This window comes from Sphaeramia orbicularis, chromosome 6 (assembly GCF_902148855.1).
Source record: "Sphaeramia orbicularis chromosome 6, fSphaOr1.1, whole genome shotgun sequence".
NCBI lineage: Eukaryota > Metazoa > Chordata > Actinopteri > Kurtiformes > Apogonidae > Sphaeramia > Sphaeramia orbicularis.
Window position 1 is genome coordinate 51588125 of NC_043962.1, and position 17812 is coordinate 51605936.

At 39.2% G+C, this 17812-nt stretch overlaps 1 protein-coding gene across 1 annotated transcript in view; it reads right to left on the bottom strand.

The window, feature by feature from the left end:
- cftr (CF transmembrane conductance regulator) overlaps positions 1 to 17812 on the bottom strand; it is a 132868-nt gene that overhangs the window by 30204 nt on the left and 84852 nt on the right. Inside the window, 5 exon segments of the mRNA XM_030135578.1 lie at positions 2553 to 2632; positions 2753 to 3039; positions 12960 to 12997; positions 13314 to 13442; positions 16388 to 17174. Of these exon segments, the coding sequence (XP_029991438.1) occupies positions 2553 to 2632; positions 2753 to 3039; positions 12960 to 12997; positions 13314 to 13442; positions 16388 to 17174 (1321 nt within the window).

Here is a 17812-nt window from a genome sequence, read left to right on the forward strand (position 1 = left end):
TTTATAAAACTCGAGATTTGTTAAACATAAAATGCTTGCATATATTGTATTGTTCACTTGTAATGCCATATAGGTCGTACTGTGTGGAAATATGGGGCAATGTGTATAAAACTAATATAGACCCGATAATTAAACTAAAAAAAAAAAAGCTATTAGAGTCATAAACAAAGCTGGTTATCTTCAATCAAGTAATCCACTTTTTGTAGAATCTGGTTTACCAAAATTTTTTGATATTGTATATTTAAAAACAATGGAATTTATCTTTCATGCTAAAAGTAAAAATCTTCCTGTTTGTATTCAGAAAATTTTTCAGTTAAGAGAAGGGAATTATAATTTAAGAGGGATGTTTGTGTTTGAAACAGGTAAAGTAAGAACAAATGTTAAATATCACTGTGTTTCTGTTATTGGTGTCAAATTATGGAACAAATTGAAGAATGAAGTGAAATTGTGTAGCTCGCTGTTGAGTTTCAAAAAAGGTTTAACTTGTCAAATTCTCAAGGGCTATGAAAGTAATATGATTTCAAAGTGACTTAAGAAACCGAATGTAGACTAATTTGTGTTAATGTTTGATCTGCTGTAACTTCAGGTGTGGAGTTGGAGAAAGGATGGGAATAGGAGAAGCAGAAATAAGCCTCTGGCTTCAGCTTCTTCCTTTTTCAGTTAATAATTGTGTTAATTTTATGTTTGTTTTTTAATATGTATGTGTTTTGTACATAAGTGAAATAAACATTCATTCATTCATTCATAGGCCTTCCCAGGGAGGCTGAGGACTGGGATCCCCCTATAGTTTAAAACATCCTCCTTGAGTCCCCCTTCTTAAAAAGGGGAACCGCCCCACCCCAGTTTACCAATTCAGAGGTACTGTCCCTGTCCTCCACACAATGTTGAAGAGGCATGTCAACCAAGACAGCCCCACAACATCCAGAGCTTTAAGGAACTTAGGATGGATTTCATCCACCCCAGACCTCGGCCACCAAAGAGTTGTCTAACTACCTTGGAGACCTCAGCCCTGGTAATGGACGAGCCCGCCCCTCAGTCCCAGGGCTCTGCTTCCGCCACAGAAGGCGTGAAGGCAGGGTTTAGGAGATCCTTGGAGTTTTCCTTCCACAGCCCAACGAAGTTCCCAGTTGAGGTCAGCAGAACTTCATCACCACTGTATCCAGTGTTTATGGAGCCCCACTTCCCCTGCCTGAGTCACCTGCCAGAACCTTTTCTGAGGCCAACCGGAAGTTAAGTTCCATGGCCTCACCAAACTCCTCCCATGGTCGAGTTTTGCCTCAGCGCCTGCCAAAGCCGCAGCCCTCTGAGCCTGCCAGTACCTGTTTGCTGCCTTAGAAGTCCCAAGAGCCAGCCAGACCCTATAGGACACCTTCTTCAGCTTGATGGCACCCCTTACCATGTCCACCAATGGGTTCAGGGACCACTGCCACAACAGGCACCAGCGACCTTGCGGCCACAACTCCACACGGCTACATTGGCAATGGAGGTGCTGAACATGGTTCATTCAGACTCTATTTCCCCAGCCTCCCTCAGGATGTGGTCGAAGCTCTGTCGGAGGTGGGAGCTGAAGATCTCCCAGACAGAGGGTTCTGCCAGGCATTCTCAGTACACCCTCACTGTACATTTGGGTCTGCCAGGTCTGACCGGCATCCTTCCCCACCATCGGATCCAACTCACCACCGGATGGTGATCAGTTGACACCTCAGCACCTGTCTTCACCCGAATAATAATAATAATAATAATAATAATAATAATAAAATAGCATTTATAAAGCATTTTTCATTTAAAAGAATCTCAAACTGATAGTGAAAAAGACAGTGTTGCCGAAAGACACAACAGCTGACTAGGACAGAGTGGGATTTGATCTGCCAACCCTCTGGTTACTGGATGATCTGCTCTACCTCCTGAGCCACAGTAGCCCTGAAATGAACTTTTTATTCATAATTTATCATATCAGTATGTTTAATGTTTGAAAATCCCAAGTTGTAATAATGACCATGCAGTGTAACTGTACACAAATCATTGTTTTCATGGAGGCCACAAAAAAGAAAACAATTGCCCGGCCTGATGTATATAACAATTTTTGTTTTGTTTTCAGGAGAAGAGAGAATAATAACCATACAATAAAGCCTTTGCTTTTCATTGGGCATGGGAACCTCTTAATAGAAATTTAGGTAAAACCCTAAATATTTTGTGTATGTAAATAGAGGCAAAGTTTGATTAGCAGCTCATCAGTTATTTGGCAAAACAAGTTTGTGTTTCTTGCAGAAGTCTCCCATCAACAAACTCATAAACTGAAATAAGTTTGATGAAAAAATATTGAATAGTATTCTAGTTCTGCTCCGGAAACAAAATGATGAAGCGGACAGACAGGCATGCTGATCACTACGTCCCCTGTATTACATGTCAGGGGGTAAGAGTTAGAATCAAATTGGATCTCAGGCATTCTTTCATCCTTCTTTTTTCTGCTTCTTTCAGACTTTCCTCATAAAACTGTAAGACTGGATAAATATAAGAACTAATGAAAACTTCAGAACTATAATAACTCTAACCTGTATGAGGTCAAACAGCACCAGGGGCAGCATGTCATCTATGGTGGCCATGTCCTTGGTGAATCTGTTCATAATCCGGCCTGGGGGAGGACAAACAAGGAACATTTTTTAAGAAGAAGTACATGTAAAAGGAAGAAGCTGTTGTACATCAGCGTGTGTGATGTTTGTTTTTGACCACACTATAGAAGTTAAATGAGCACCTGTCTTCATGGTGTTTAGCACAGCCATGGGGGCTCTGAGCACAGCACTCAGCATTTGTTCATGCAGCCTTTTGGACACGGTGAGCAGTGTGTGTACCAGAGGGAGGCCTCTGAAGAACCCCAAAGCCAGGACGCTCTCTGATGTGGCCACAAAGATGTAGATTATGTAGTAGGCACTGGTGGGTGTGACGATGACAGCCAGGTGGACAGGGGGTGACGATGCATTGACATGCTGCTCATTGATATAGTTTGGTGACGCAGGATTTGCACCATCCCTCCAGATTGTCCTGTAGGAGAAAGGTTTAGAATTAAGAATTAAAACTATCAGAAAATAGAAAATTCTATGGATTTATATATGGAATCCACAGAAACACATTCTGCATTCACTAAAGGAATAAAAACACCTCATCTCATTAATTACCGTTGTCTTCCATGTAATGCAAGGCACAAGGTACTATTGTTTGTCGTATTTATTATTGTTATTATTATTATTATGACTTATTACCACAAAACTTTGAAAAAAACAATGCAGCCCAGAGTGTTGGAAATAGACCCAAACATATTATTATCAGAATGTGCAGCCTGGTCTTGAAAGATGTGCTATGAATCATGTTAATGTTCCGATGCACGGATTTCATTAAAATTGTGAAAAAATGGTCAAATTTGTCCATCCAAAATGAATTGGGCCATTTTCAAATGCCTACCATTCCAACATCCTAAAATTATTCTGCCATATGAAAAATGTGTGGCCTGGCACAAAGAATGTATGTGTGACATATGGTAACGATATCATGTATGATTTTCACACAAAACGCGATCAACAAAACCACATACGCACACGGGGAACAGAATGCTGACAGCTGATTGGCTGAAACCGTCTGCACTCTAACTTGGACAGGGTTGGGGGGGTTTTCAGAGTATCTGCAAACAACTCTTCACAATTTTCATGTTTCTGGGAGTTCAGCAACAATTTATACATCAAATTGTTGGAAAAACTCTTTTCTTTCAAGACTATTTCATGTTAATCTTAAAACATTTTGTTTTTGATCTACAGGCCTCTAACCACACAGGGTGCCAATTTTTTTCTCATTCACTTCCATGTTAAGTTTGACAAACTACACGTTTCCACAATCACTGCTTATTCAACTCTGACTTTTTTCCACATATTATAAATCGATACATTGAACAATACTCACCACAAGTCTCACCTGCAAGAATTTTTTTAGATAGGATGTATGGTTATCGATTGACAGCAATTTGTTTAAGAGGTAGTTTCTTAGGGAATTTGATATGGACACCCATGTCTCCTCAGTTCAATATTTGAGACTCATAGTGTCACGAATAATACAGTTAACTCCAAACACCTACAAGCATGTCTATAAACAGGTTTTCATTGCCTGTGTATTTTGTCTTTTCATATCATGTGTGTAGAGGACCCCCCATCTCTCTCTGTCTCTCTCTCACACACACACACACACACACACACCCTCATATGCACACACACACACACACACACACACACACACACACCCTCATATGCACACACACACACACACACACATCTGTCTACTCTACACTGGTAGAGTTTTTGTGTAGTTTGGTTGCTTTCCCAATTTGCGACCCATGTCCATGACTTGTGACTTTTTTGTTTGGTTTTTGGGTAAATGTAACACAATGCATTATCTTTTCAAAAAAATTTCATGCAAATTACAAATTCTGCTGTTAATCATATGTGATTTGTACATGTAGATGTTGAAAAACATTGTGAATAACACAGCTGATCCATATTTTTTCTCTTTCCTGTTGTGCTGTTGCACAGTTATGGCAAACGTTTGTTGTACTAAATAAATTCTATGTACAAATGCAATGTGGAACAACATAACTTTCATCAAAATATATGCAGTAGGCACATGGGACTACATTTCCTTCAGGAAATGTGTGCATGTTTAGTATTAAACATACTATATATATGTAATGAGCAATACATTTTTGATATGTGTGTGTGTGTGTGTGTGTGTGTGTGTGTGTGTGTGTGTGTGTGTGTGTGTGTGTGTGGTGGGGGGTATAATTTATTACTGCTCTACTGCTCATCATGTAATATAGAATCTATTGAGAAAAGAGATTTTTCCATAAATTATGTTGTTGTGACTGACTGCATTGAATCAGAGAAAACCTTGGAGAAAAACTCACTTCTGCAATTGTCTATGTAATTGTGTTTGTCTTTATTTTTTTTCAAATGGTAAATCATTTTAATTGTTCTCTTTGATTATACTGAGACTAGCGAAGAGCACTGAAACATTTTTTAAGGATAAGCTTAAAATATATGAAATGTTTGTTCAAAAACTTGCTGAAAATGTGTATGCCAAAAATCTTAAGATACTCTGGTCATGTAATACTTAATAATCTAATGATGAGTTATATGAAAAATACAATAAATAAGCAATAATTTATGGCATTTCAGCTGATAGTAAATACCACACCTGCAGATAAAGACTAAAGCTGGTTCCACTTCCGCAGGGAAATGGCAGCATAGTGCTTAAGCTCAAGACTAAAAGCAAGAAATATACCCCATAAGCCAAGAAATTATAAGTGCCTTGGGTTGATTTAAAATTTCTAGGAAAGGGGAAAAGATGGCACCAAAGATGAAAAATAAAAATATGAATACGGGAACAGCTAGAAACACAGAAGTATCGCACCACGAGGAAACTAATGCTAGCGCCATGAAGGGGCAAGGAGAGGCTATCGAGGATGAGCCAGAGACCATGGCAATGATTCTAAGAGAACTGCGGGAATACAGAAAAGAACTTAGGGGGGAACTTGAAAAGACCAATTCAAGAATAGATGATGCAGAGGAAAGAATTGTGGAGAACGAGGATAAGCTGCAAGGCATGGAGGAGGCGCTAACGGAAATGCTAAATATACAAGAGAAGCTTCAGATGAAAATATCGGATCAAGAAAGCCGCTCAAGAAGAGAAAATATGAGAATTTGTGGCATTCCTGAGGGAGCAGAAGGCAGTCTGAAGACGATCACATTTATTGAGAAGCTGTTCAAAGAAAACCTTGGTATTCCCGCATTGAAAGATATGCAGATAGAGAGAGCTCACCGGGCGCTAGCTCCACAACCCCCAACTGAAGCACAACCAAAATCTATCCTGGTTAAATTTCTGAGCTACAGAATGATAGAAGAAGTAATTTGCCTGGCATGGCAAAAAAAAGGGTTTATGCTGGGCAACAATAAGATCAGTTTGGACCATGATTATGCTCCAGACATTTTATACAAACGCAAAGAATATGCAGAGACTCGACGTGTCCTGAAAGAAAAACAAATAAGGTTTCAAACTCTCTACCCAGCCCGTCTGAGAGTTTACTACAAAGAGGGAACAACAATTTATTATGAGACGGTCGAACAGGCGACAGCGGACATGGCGAGCCGGGGTCTACCGGTGAACGTGATCACACAGCCCACAACACTCATGGAGAGGATTCAGAGGGGAACATGGCACTCAGCACAGCCCAGGCGGACACCTGCAGCCGGGAGAACACCACTATACAGGCAAAAGCTGCAAGGATTCAGACATACACCAGTAGAGAATACAGGTTGAATATATTCTTTTTGATTAAAGTAATATACAGTCTGTGGCTCTAGCGGTTACTTATGAAAAGAAGAAATGAGCCACAATTAACATGATATAATTTAAGAGACTTTGGATGGGAATCGCAAAGGAGGAGTAGAGTGACTTAATGACTGACATTACCGATGAGGGCCTTCTAATCCCAGTCGGGGACAGAAGCTACCCCTCAAACCTGAGACAGGTCAGTAGATGGACCGTTTGGTTGGAAGTTTGGAGAGATGGAATCTTTTCTGTGTTCATATTGCTCATTAAGTTGATTTTGTTTTCTTGTTCTGCTAATTTGTGCTTGCAGTTTTTCTGGGTAACAACGTATATCAGTGCACTTATGCAAGGAGATCCAGTTAATATCATTTCATTTCATTTAATGTAAACAGGGTTTTGAATCCCATCAAGAGGAGTAAAATTCTGTCAAAATTAAAAAGGGAAAAGACACAGGTGGCCTTTCTTCAGGAAACTCATCTGAGTCAACATGAGAATGCAGAGTTACAATAGAGAGGCTTTAAGTATGTTTTTTCCTCCTCTTGTAAAGTAAGCCATAAGAGAGGAGTTGCTATACTGATTGTAAACTCACTCAATTATGAACATATATCAGAAGTGCAAGACGAGGAAGGCAGATTTATGAAGATTACTGGGAAAGTGGAGGGAATTGAAGTAACATTTCTAAGTGTCTATATCCCCCAAGGAAGCAACTGGAAATTTTATAAATGTATTTTTGATCAGATGGTAAACTCCCAAGGAGTGGTAATCTGTGGGGGAGATTTTAATATCAGACTTAACCCTAAACTGGATGTGTCTAGCAACTCAAATCAAGAAACAGCACTAACTAAAAAAGTGAACTCTCTAATAAAGGAGCTGGGTATATTGGATGTGTGGAGGGAGTTGCACCCTAATAGTAGAGATTATACATATTACTCTTGCCCTCATGTTGTTTACTCATGAGTAGACCATTTTTTTATGTTCAGTAATGACTGTTTCAGAATAAGAGATTGTAGTATTAAGACAATAGATCTTTCAGATCACAGCCCTGTTTTAATGTCTATAATTCTAGAAAGGAGGACAACAAAAACTTTGTGGAGATTAAATTCAGACATACTAAATGCCCCAAAAATAAAAGGAAAATTAAAGGGAGAAATTAAGGATTATCTCGAATTGAACGACACTGGTGAAGTACCCCAGCCAATCATATGGGATGCTCTAAAAGCTGTCAAGAGGGGTAACATCATTTTAATAACTTCCCACCAGAAAAAATTAAAGGGGCAAAGACTAGCAGATCTCCAGGGTAAACTAAAACAACTTCAACTGATTGATATTAATAAAAAAAAGCCCTTGGGTCATAGGGGAAATTTAAAAAATACAAAGAAAAAAAAAAAAAAAAAAAAAAAAAAAAAAAAAAAATATATATATATATATATATATATATATATATATATATAAATTATATTTATGCACAAGAAACTCAGAAAAAAATTAAAGCTGCAAGCAGCATTGGGTGGGACCTCGCACCGGGCGATCCGCCTCCCCCGCGATCCGCCTCCCGCGTGATCCGCCTCCCGTGATCGTCGACACCTCAGCTCCACTCACACCTCTCCGTCCCGATACCAGTTCCCACCCTTTAGTGTCTGTCCTCCTTACATCTGTACAGAACACCAGCGACCCTCTGCTGAAACCACCATCACCTTTAAATGAGACTTTTATTTTGAAAACCGTACTGTGTGTATGTGCATTTGTTTTGTATGTGAGAGAAAGAATCAGTTTGAAAAATGAATTGAAATTGTATGAATAACTCAGCATAAAAGTGATGATTTATCACATTTAAGGCTATTATTTTGGAAAAACCCTATTGTGTGAGCATGTGTGTCTGTGAGAAAGAGTACTTTTGAATGAAGAAACATTGTACAAACAGTTGAGCGTTTGATCATAAAAATGACAAGAAGTTATGTAATAGACATTATGTATTATTTTTAATAAGGGTTTTAAATTTGAAAAAAATTACTCCGTGTACTTTGTAATGTGTGCAATATGTCCAATATCCACAATACAATGCAGTAAAACCTGTTTTAAAATGAATGAAGAAAAAAAAAAAAAAAATTCCGTGGACAGCCTGGGATTTGAACCAAGGTCCTCCTGTTCCATAGACAACAGCTCTAACCACTGCACTGTCAACCATGCACCAACACAACTTTCATAAGGATTTTGTCATTGTTAAAAGTGAAACTAAACATAGTCTTCAAAAAATCACCATAATTCCATAACCGTAGGTCGTATCTGAAAAATTCTTTCACTTTTGGATTCTGCAGACTTGTGGGAATTTAATGAGGTATAACTTTTTTGTCAAAAGCCTGAAATGAATAAGCAGTAATTGCAGAAACGTAGAATAACTTTCAAAGGCAGATTGCCAACTTCCTGTTGGAGTTAGCTCATGAGTGTCAGTGTATGATTTGTCGGGCTCAATCAGACCAACATTTTGGCATTTGTTTCATGTTTCTGTGACATTCCTACTGGCCGCTAGGGCAGATTTTGTGTGTTTTTTAGTACAAAGGTGGCGCTACAGAGTCCATTTTGGCACCCAATGGGTTAATTTTGATATTGAATCAAAGTGTTCACCAGCCATGACATACATGGCAAATTTGGTGAGTTTTGGAGCATGTTAAGGGGGTCAAATGGCAGTCTAAAGTGGAAAAAGTATAAAAATAAACAAATTGCTATTAATCAATAACCGTACATCCAATCTCAAAAATTTTTGCATGTGAATGTTGTGCTTAGTCCCCTGAATGTGTAGATATGTCACATGTGGGGTAAAACTCCAAAGTGAAAAATGAGTTCCAAACATCGCAACTTTGCGGGCTTCTAAAAAACAAACAGACAGTTAAGGTTAAGTTACGAGATCACTTTTTTAAGGAGAGTCCACTCTATCTTTTGGTGCTATTTAGAAGTCAATATGACAAATGATGTAATCGGAGTTAGTTTTAAAAATTTTATTTTGAAAGGCATATTGCGAACTTCCTGTTGGAGATAGCTCATAGGTGTCAGCATGTGATTTGTTGGGCTTGATTAAACAAAAGTTTTGGCGTTGGTTTTGTGTGTCTATGACATTCCTACTAGAAGTTAGCAGTTTGAGCATTTTATATTGAAAGGCAAATTCTGAACTTCCTGTTGGAGTTAGGTCATGAGTGTCAGTGCGTGATTTGTCAGGCTCGATGAGATGAAAATTTTGGCATTTGTTTCATGTTTCTACGACATTCCTACTGGCCGCTAGGGCCGTTTTTGTGTGTCTAGGGGGTGCTAGAGAGCTCATTTTGGCACCTATGGGGTTAATTTTTACATTTTATCAAATTTTTCGCCAGACCTGACATGTGTGCCAAATTTGGTGAGTTTTCAAGCATGTTTAGGGGGTCAAAATCCAGGTCAAAGTGGTGTGTGAATAATAACAATATCATAACGAACGAAAAACAATAGGGCCTTGCTTGCAGGCAAGGCCTCTCACTGTGTGAGAGGGCCTTACCTTTCGGCTCGGTCCCTAATTACTTTTTTGAAACAGAGATACTATGAAGTTGGTGCTAAATCAACGAAGCTATTAGCTTATAAATTACGCAAACAGAGGGTGGAAAACACAATTTCCAAAAAAAAATAAAGAATCCCCAAATTAAGTTGGTTGAAACCAAACTTGAGAAAATTCAGAGTTTTGAAATATTTTACAAAGCCCTTTGCTTGCAGCCTCAAGCACCTAATGAGCTAGAAGTTGAGGCATTCCTGAAGACAATGAAACTACCAGTACTGTCTGACTCCCAAAATGAGAAATTAATCCAATTAATAACAACCACAGAACTCAATCAGGCTATTTCCAAATTAAAGGTGGGGAAATCACCAGGTTCAGACGGTTATACTGCGGAGTGGTATAAAACCCTAAAACAGGAGCTATCCCCTCTTTTATTGAAGACATTTAATTGGATTATACAAAAGGGGGAAATCCCTCCATCATGGAGGGACGCAATTATATCTGTCATCCCTAAAGGGGGTAAAGACAGACAGGACTGTGGCAACTTCCGCCCGGTCAGTGTACTCAACCTAGATTACAAATTATTTGCTTCAATTATAGCACGAAGCCTTGAAAAACTCCTACCTGATCTGATTAATCTAGACCAGTGTGGATTTATTCAACAGAGATAGACACTAAACAATATAAGAAGATCTTTACATATAATAGGACAAACAACAAAAGACAAGACAGAGACGGTAATTGTGGGATTAGATGCCAAAAAGGCTTCTGATTTGGTTAGGTGGTTATTTCTGTATAAAGTACTTGAAAAATTTGGATTTAAAGAATCTTTCATAGCACTAATAAGGGGACTGTATGACAAACCAAGGGCCTGTATAAAGATAAATGGGGATCTTTCAAATTTTTTTCATTTTAGAACGCGGTTCAAGGCAAGGCTGCCCAGCGTCACCTCTTATTTGCACTTTATATCGAACCCCTTGGTCAACTGATAAGACAAAGTACACAGATGAAGGGCATCAACATATTGGGGGAAGAACAAAATGTTGCAATGTTTGCAGATGATGTCTTAGTATTTTTGGAAGAGCCTGAGAAATCATTTTGGAAAATTATCAGGCTATAAATTGAACATATCTAAAACCCAAGTAATGACCTTAAACTACAAGGTACCCAGTACTCCTCAAGAAAAATATAATCTCAATTGGGAATCCAAATCTTTGAAATATTTGGGAATTACACTAACAAAAGACATTTCCAAATTATCTGACTCAAATTACAGACCTTTATCCTCTGCAATAAAATCAGACTTACATAGATGGAATCTTGTCCCTTGCCTGAACTTGAGTTCTAGGATAAACGCACTGAAAATGAATATTGTTCCACGTTTATTATATTTATTCTGAACTTCACCAATTGAAGTGAGTGACTTTCAGTTCAAGGAGTGGGATAAATGGATTTCCTGATTTATATGGCAGGGAAAGAAACCCAGGATCTGTTATAGTGTTTTATAGTTGTCAAAGGAAAAAGGTGGAGCACTACTCCCATGCTTAAGATACTATTACTATGCTTTACAATTGATTCCTATGCTACATTGGTGTAATCAGGACTACAAAGATAAATGGAAGATTTTAGAACTTAACACTTCTCCTGATATCCCTATACAAGCCATGATAGCAGACAAAAGGCTTGTAGATCAGCTAAAAGGACCAAATCCATGGCTACAACATACCCTGAAAATATGGCAAAAAGTAATAAAAATATGTGGAATTGATAACATTTTAAAAACCTTCAAGTGGTGTGCATATGACACGGATTTCCTACCTAATAGAAGTGATAAAAGATTCCCCTCCTGGGAAAAGAAGGGACTTACAACATACTTATCTTTTACACATAAGGAGACATTACAAAGCTTTCAGGCCCTACAAACCAAGTATGGGTTAGAGCAGACTGACTTTTTCAGGTATCTCCAAATGCATGATTATTTTAATAAAGAATGTAAAATCACAAACTTAACACCAACTGAGTTTAACTGGTACAAATTCTTAAAACACGCTTATAGCTCCACACTAAAGAGGGCCATCTCTCAGCTATATAATGTGTTAATGATGGCAAGAAATGATAATACTCTTCATATAAAAACTAAATGGGAAAAGGAAGCGGGAATAAGAATTTCGGATGAGAAATGGGAAGAAATCTGTCAGTTTCAGTGGTCTTCTACAAATTCATTAGAATGGAGAGAGCATTGTTGGAAAAATGTGGTTACATTTTTTAAGACACCTCATCAGGGTAAATACAGAGATGGTTCTTCTGAGTGTTGGAGACAGTATGGATCAAAGGAGGCCAATCATTATCATGTGTTCTGGGACTGCCCCAAGATGCACCAATATTGGAGGGATATTTGCGGGACTTTAATATCAGTCTTCAAGGTTCATGTTACCTATAACTTTGTAAATTTATATTTTGGTGATGTCTCAGTACTAGAACGGAGGGAGGATACAAAATTATTACAGGCGCTTTTAGCAGCCGGCAAGAAATCTATTACAAGAAGGTTGCTAAAGCCAACTCCACCAACATTAGAAGATTGGTACGAGACCGTCTTGCAAATTTTCAAAATAGAAAAATTGACTTACTCTATCAGAATCCAGAGGGATAAATTTTACCATATTTGGAACAAATGGATTAAGTTTGTATCCTCGAGCCGCCCAGAATTTGAATCACTCCTCTTAGAATTTCTTCTTTATAATCTCCCTGTCTTTATTCTTTACGAATGTTTTACTTTTGCATAAACTTGTGTAATATTTAAAGAACCCAGAGGTATTGAAAGCTGTGACTGTCTTCTTTCAAGTGAGAAGTGAGAAGTGAGAAGTACCAAAACTGTAAGCAATCAGTTCATGTTTTTTGTTTTTTTTGTTTGACACTGTTGTATGTACAAAGTAAGAAAAACAAAAAGGACTCTAATAGATATCATATGTATGAATGTCAATGCAGAGAAATCTTGCTCCTTTTCCATTAAAAACAAAATTAAAAAAAGACTCTAAAGCTGCTGTGATCAATACCAAATAGAGTAAAACATGACACTTACGAAGTGATGAGGAAAATGCCGATAACTGAACCAGCAACCTATGAGTGGAAGGAAAAAAAGGGAACGATTAACTGCTGTATCAAAAATAATAAAAAGAAAAGCACTCAGAGAGTGCAGACCTCCGCCAAGGCAGATCAGTGGGCCCCTGTGCCCCCCCCCATCACCACCAAAATGTAATCATTTCTTCCTTGTGCCAGTATTAACATTTCCTGAAAATTTCATGAAAATCCGTCCATAACTTTTTGAGTTACCTTGCACACAGACAGACAGACAAACCAACGCTGGCAAAAACATAACCTCCTTGGCGGAGGTAATGATGATGTAGAAAAACAGCAGGTGAACTTATCATTTTACCTCAACGACAAAGACAAACAGTATGAAGATCAGAACATAGACCAGGCTCCTGTTGGTGGTGATGTAGCGAAGGTAAGTGCTCCATGAGGTAGTTTCAAAGATGTTCTCACGCTCATCTGCAAAGCATTGCTGTGAAGAAACAAAATTAGAAGACAATCTAAATGAGATTATGCTTTTCTCGATAATTACATTAAAGTTCAGTTAGAAATCAAAAGCAGTGCCTGTTATGAGTAAATGATTGCAACAGCAAATGTGCACAGAACGGATATCTGAAAAGTCAAAAGTTTGGTCCAGCTCTAGGGGATCCATAACAGTCTACATCTCAACCACCTCATCAGCAGAGAAAAGCCTCTGCAGTTTTACTACCAAGGCAATAAGCTCAGACAGCACTGGGTGATGTATCAGCATATGATTATAGTGCATTTTTCCATATTCCTCACTTTTAATATATATATGTATATCACAGTATATTATGTGTATATATAACGTGTTAATGCCATTAGTCTTAAGAAAACCTTAATGAAGCCTGAAAGCTAAAGAAAAAATTAAATAATTGGCTGAACTTCAGATTCTTAACATACCATCCTCTCAGTCTGATGACAGGTGTAGAATCTATATCATAATACTGGAACGGCTCAAAGCATCTGTGTGTGTGTATGTGTGTGTCGGCACGATTCTGACAAATTGACACATTTTTAACCGGTCAATTTGGTAGCTACAGTTGAGGAAAAGTCCCATCTCCACATTAAATATCTCGGCAAGTTGATAGGACCAATATTTTTGGAGATATTAGTCATTTTGCAATACACTTGCCTTACAATCATGGAAGCGCAACACTGCATGATGGGAAATGAAGTTTCGCCACATTTACTCCCAGCTTCATCATGCATGCCGACAGGTTGTAGTGTAGTTGGAGTTTTGGTGTTTAATGACCAGGCGGGTTTCTTCTCAAACTCCGCATTTATTATAAAACATGCTGCAGCTTACAGAACACAAACGGGTAACTGGCACTCAACATCTAGAAAGTACAAAGTTTTTTTCTTTTTGTTAAAACAATGTAAAGGTACTTCCTGTTTTAACAGACTTCAAAATAAAAGTACTTCCTGACATTACTTAAATTAAAGCATTTTCTCTTAATAATTATCAGCTTTGTTATGAATCTCCTTACTATTAAGAATCAACTGAAATATTTGAAAATAAATAAATAATGCATCCTTTTAATATAAACTTAACCCAACATGAATTGCCTGGTTTTCTTTAATTTCTAATAAATTAGTCGCAACAGAGGTATTTCAGCCTTACCACACTGGGAATCCGGCTGGGACCCAAGCCTGGCTGCAAACAGGGCCATTAGATAAGGCTACATTACCTTTGTCTGAAATAAATAGTTGATTTATGATGGGGGGGGGCTGGAGGAAACCCCTGAAGGAAACCCTGAGAGAGATAGGTAAGGTACATCCCATTACTTACGGACAACTCCCGCCACCCTGGTCTTACAAACTATTCATCCCCCATCCATGCGATTTGTCTGTACCTCACAATTTCACTCTGCAAGCACGCCTGGGTATTAATACTGTATCTTAATTGCCGTTTACATTTTAAAGAATGACTTACTAAACAATTTTTATGTCACTACTCATATAGACTAACATCTTTTCCCAAAAGTCAACTCTTCCCAGCATAAAAACTGCCACATCTAGAACCCGTGGTTCCCCATGGGTCACATACTCGTCTATATCATAATACTGGAAGGTCTCAGAGTGTCTGTGTGTGTGTCGGCACAGTTCTCTTTTTTCCAAGATATTTGTCATTTTGGAATATAATTGCCTTGAAGCGCAGTACCATGCTGCATGATGGGAAATGAAGTTCAAAACAGGAACGACGCATTTACTAGCTTCAGTCCATACAAGTAGCCCTGGCTGCGGACTGTAGAATGGGGCGGGGACCGCTGCATGATGGGAAATGTTGACCAGAAGCACAATACCACGCTGAATGACGGGAAATTAAGTTAAAAACAGGAACGACGCATTTAGAGAGAGAGAAAGAGGTAAGGTACATCCCGGTACTTACGGAGAACTCCCATCACGCAAGCAGCAGGAGGAACAGAAACAGATCAAAATAAATCTGTTGGAAAAGTAACCGAAAAGCACTTAAATGTAATGAGTTAACTAAGTTTGATGAAGTAAATACATCGATCGGCCATAACAGAATGAAGGACAATTGGTAATAATATTGATTATGTCATTAAAATGGTACCTTTCACTGGATTGGATATATTAGGCAGTAAGTGAACATTTAGTTGTCAAAGCTGATGTACTGGGAGCAGCAAAATGAGCAATGTAAGGAACTGAGCGACTTTAATAAGAGCCATATTATAATGGTGGTGACTAGGTCAGAGCCTCTCTTCAACTGCTGGTCTTGTTTGGTCTTCTTGGTCTGCAATGGTTAGTATCTATCAAAATGGACAAAAGAAGGACATCCCAATTTCAAGGCAAATTGAACATCTGTGAGTGCTGGACAAATAAATCCGATCCATGGAGGCCCCACTTCTGTACTTACAGGACTTCAGGGATCTGCTGCAAATGTCTTGGTGCCAGAAACCACAAGAGTCAAGGTCTTGGGTCAGAGCTGTTTTGGTGGGACCTACACAATATTAGACTGCTGGTAATAATGTTCTACTCCCATAGAGATGGGATTGTTGATCTGATTGTTGTTCTTCAGTCCACTTTTGGTAAGTACTGACCACTTTACTTTGGTAATGCCTCACAAGATCTGGAGATGCTCCAATCCACTAATGTGGCCATCACAATTCCTCCCTTGTCAAAGTTGCTCACATTCCCAACCTTGCTCTTTTCTCTCTTTGCTCTTTCTAAAACATCAACTTTGAGGGCAAAATGTTCACTTGCGGCCAATTATATCCCACCCACAAAATTATTACCACTTTCCCTGTTAATGGTCAAAATGTGTGTTGTGGTTGTTCAGTCTGTTACATTAATCATAACAGAAACTAGCAATCCCTAACCTTACAAAAGTCTCCACTTTAACACTGTTCCTCTCCTGGTTTCAAGTCCTACCTCCATGTCCTCCATGTCCACCTCCTCACTGATGTCATAAACGCTGTCCGTGGACAGGCGGCGAGCATAGATATCCAGCTCAGTGGCCAGGTCACACTGCGGTGTGATGGACAGCTTCTTCCTGAATGATGACTGCATCTGGTCTCTGCGCTCCTGACCCTGAGCGTTTGTGATGAAGGCCAGTACCGACTGCCTCCGCTGGCCATTGAGATGCTGCAGCCCATGGTGGTACATGTTCCCTCTGGGCAGCACCTCTTCCACCTGATCATCCTCAGGGACCACTGAGAACTTCCTCTCTGAGAGTTCACACACCCCGTCCTCAATGGTTGTGGATGAGGGCTGATTTGCAGTCTGCTGGGAGTTCCCAATGAATGAAAACTTGCGAGCAGCTGTCAGCGGATTGAGGATGAGGGACTGTTTACGTTTTTCTTGGTAGGTATCACCTCCAGAGTGGCCTTGAGACCCAGAGATGATGGGAACTGGTGGCTGGCGGAATGACTGACGGATCATGTCTGGGCCTCTGAAGCCAGCACCCTCGTCAATGGAGACTCTGCGCAGGGTTTCGGTGAGGATAGAGCTGCGTCGCTCTGCGTTGATGTTGTCATAGGCTTCCATACCGAGCAGTAGCGAGCTGAAGTCTGGACGCTGGGCCTGAAGCTCTGAAAAGGTACCGTAGAAGTAACAGTCTCCATTGTGCAGCAGGAGGATCTTATCTGCTCGTTTGAGATGATCCAACTTGCTTGTGACCACAATGCGAGTCTTGGAGGCCATAAGTTTACAGACACATCTATGGAGACAAAGATAACTAAGTCATTGAGTCATTTCCGAATGTGGAACAAGAATGAGCACCTCATGGTTGTCTGACTCCATCAATCAGTCAAGGTTCAGTCGTACATGTAGTGAAGACTTTGACGGAATTTAATGAAAAGGTAAAGGGGTAAAGCCCCGTCCACACTAATAATAATAATAGATTGGATTTCTATAGCACTTCACATTATTCATTGACTCTCAGGTGGTGGTAAACTACATTTGTAGCCAAAGCTGCCAATCTGCCCCTCCGACCACCACCAAACATTCATTTGCATTCATACACCAGTGTGAGTGACAGTGGAGGCAAGGTGGATGAAGTGTCTTGCCCACTTGACTAGACTAGAACAGTAGAACAGAGCACAATTCAAACCCTAACCTTTCAATTATTGGATGACCCGCTCTACCTTCTGAGCCACAGCCACCCTAATGAGAATAGTTTGTAAAAACAAGATTTTTCTCTACATTTGTTCATGTCTTTTGTGATCTAAAACCCTCTGCAGTTTAGGTCACAAAATAAAACTGAGATTTTTAAAGCTCTTTCCAAAGTGTAAATTTTATAAACTGCAGTTTGTGTGTGTATGTGCTGACAGGGAAATAAATCAGTGTAAGTACTGC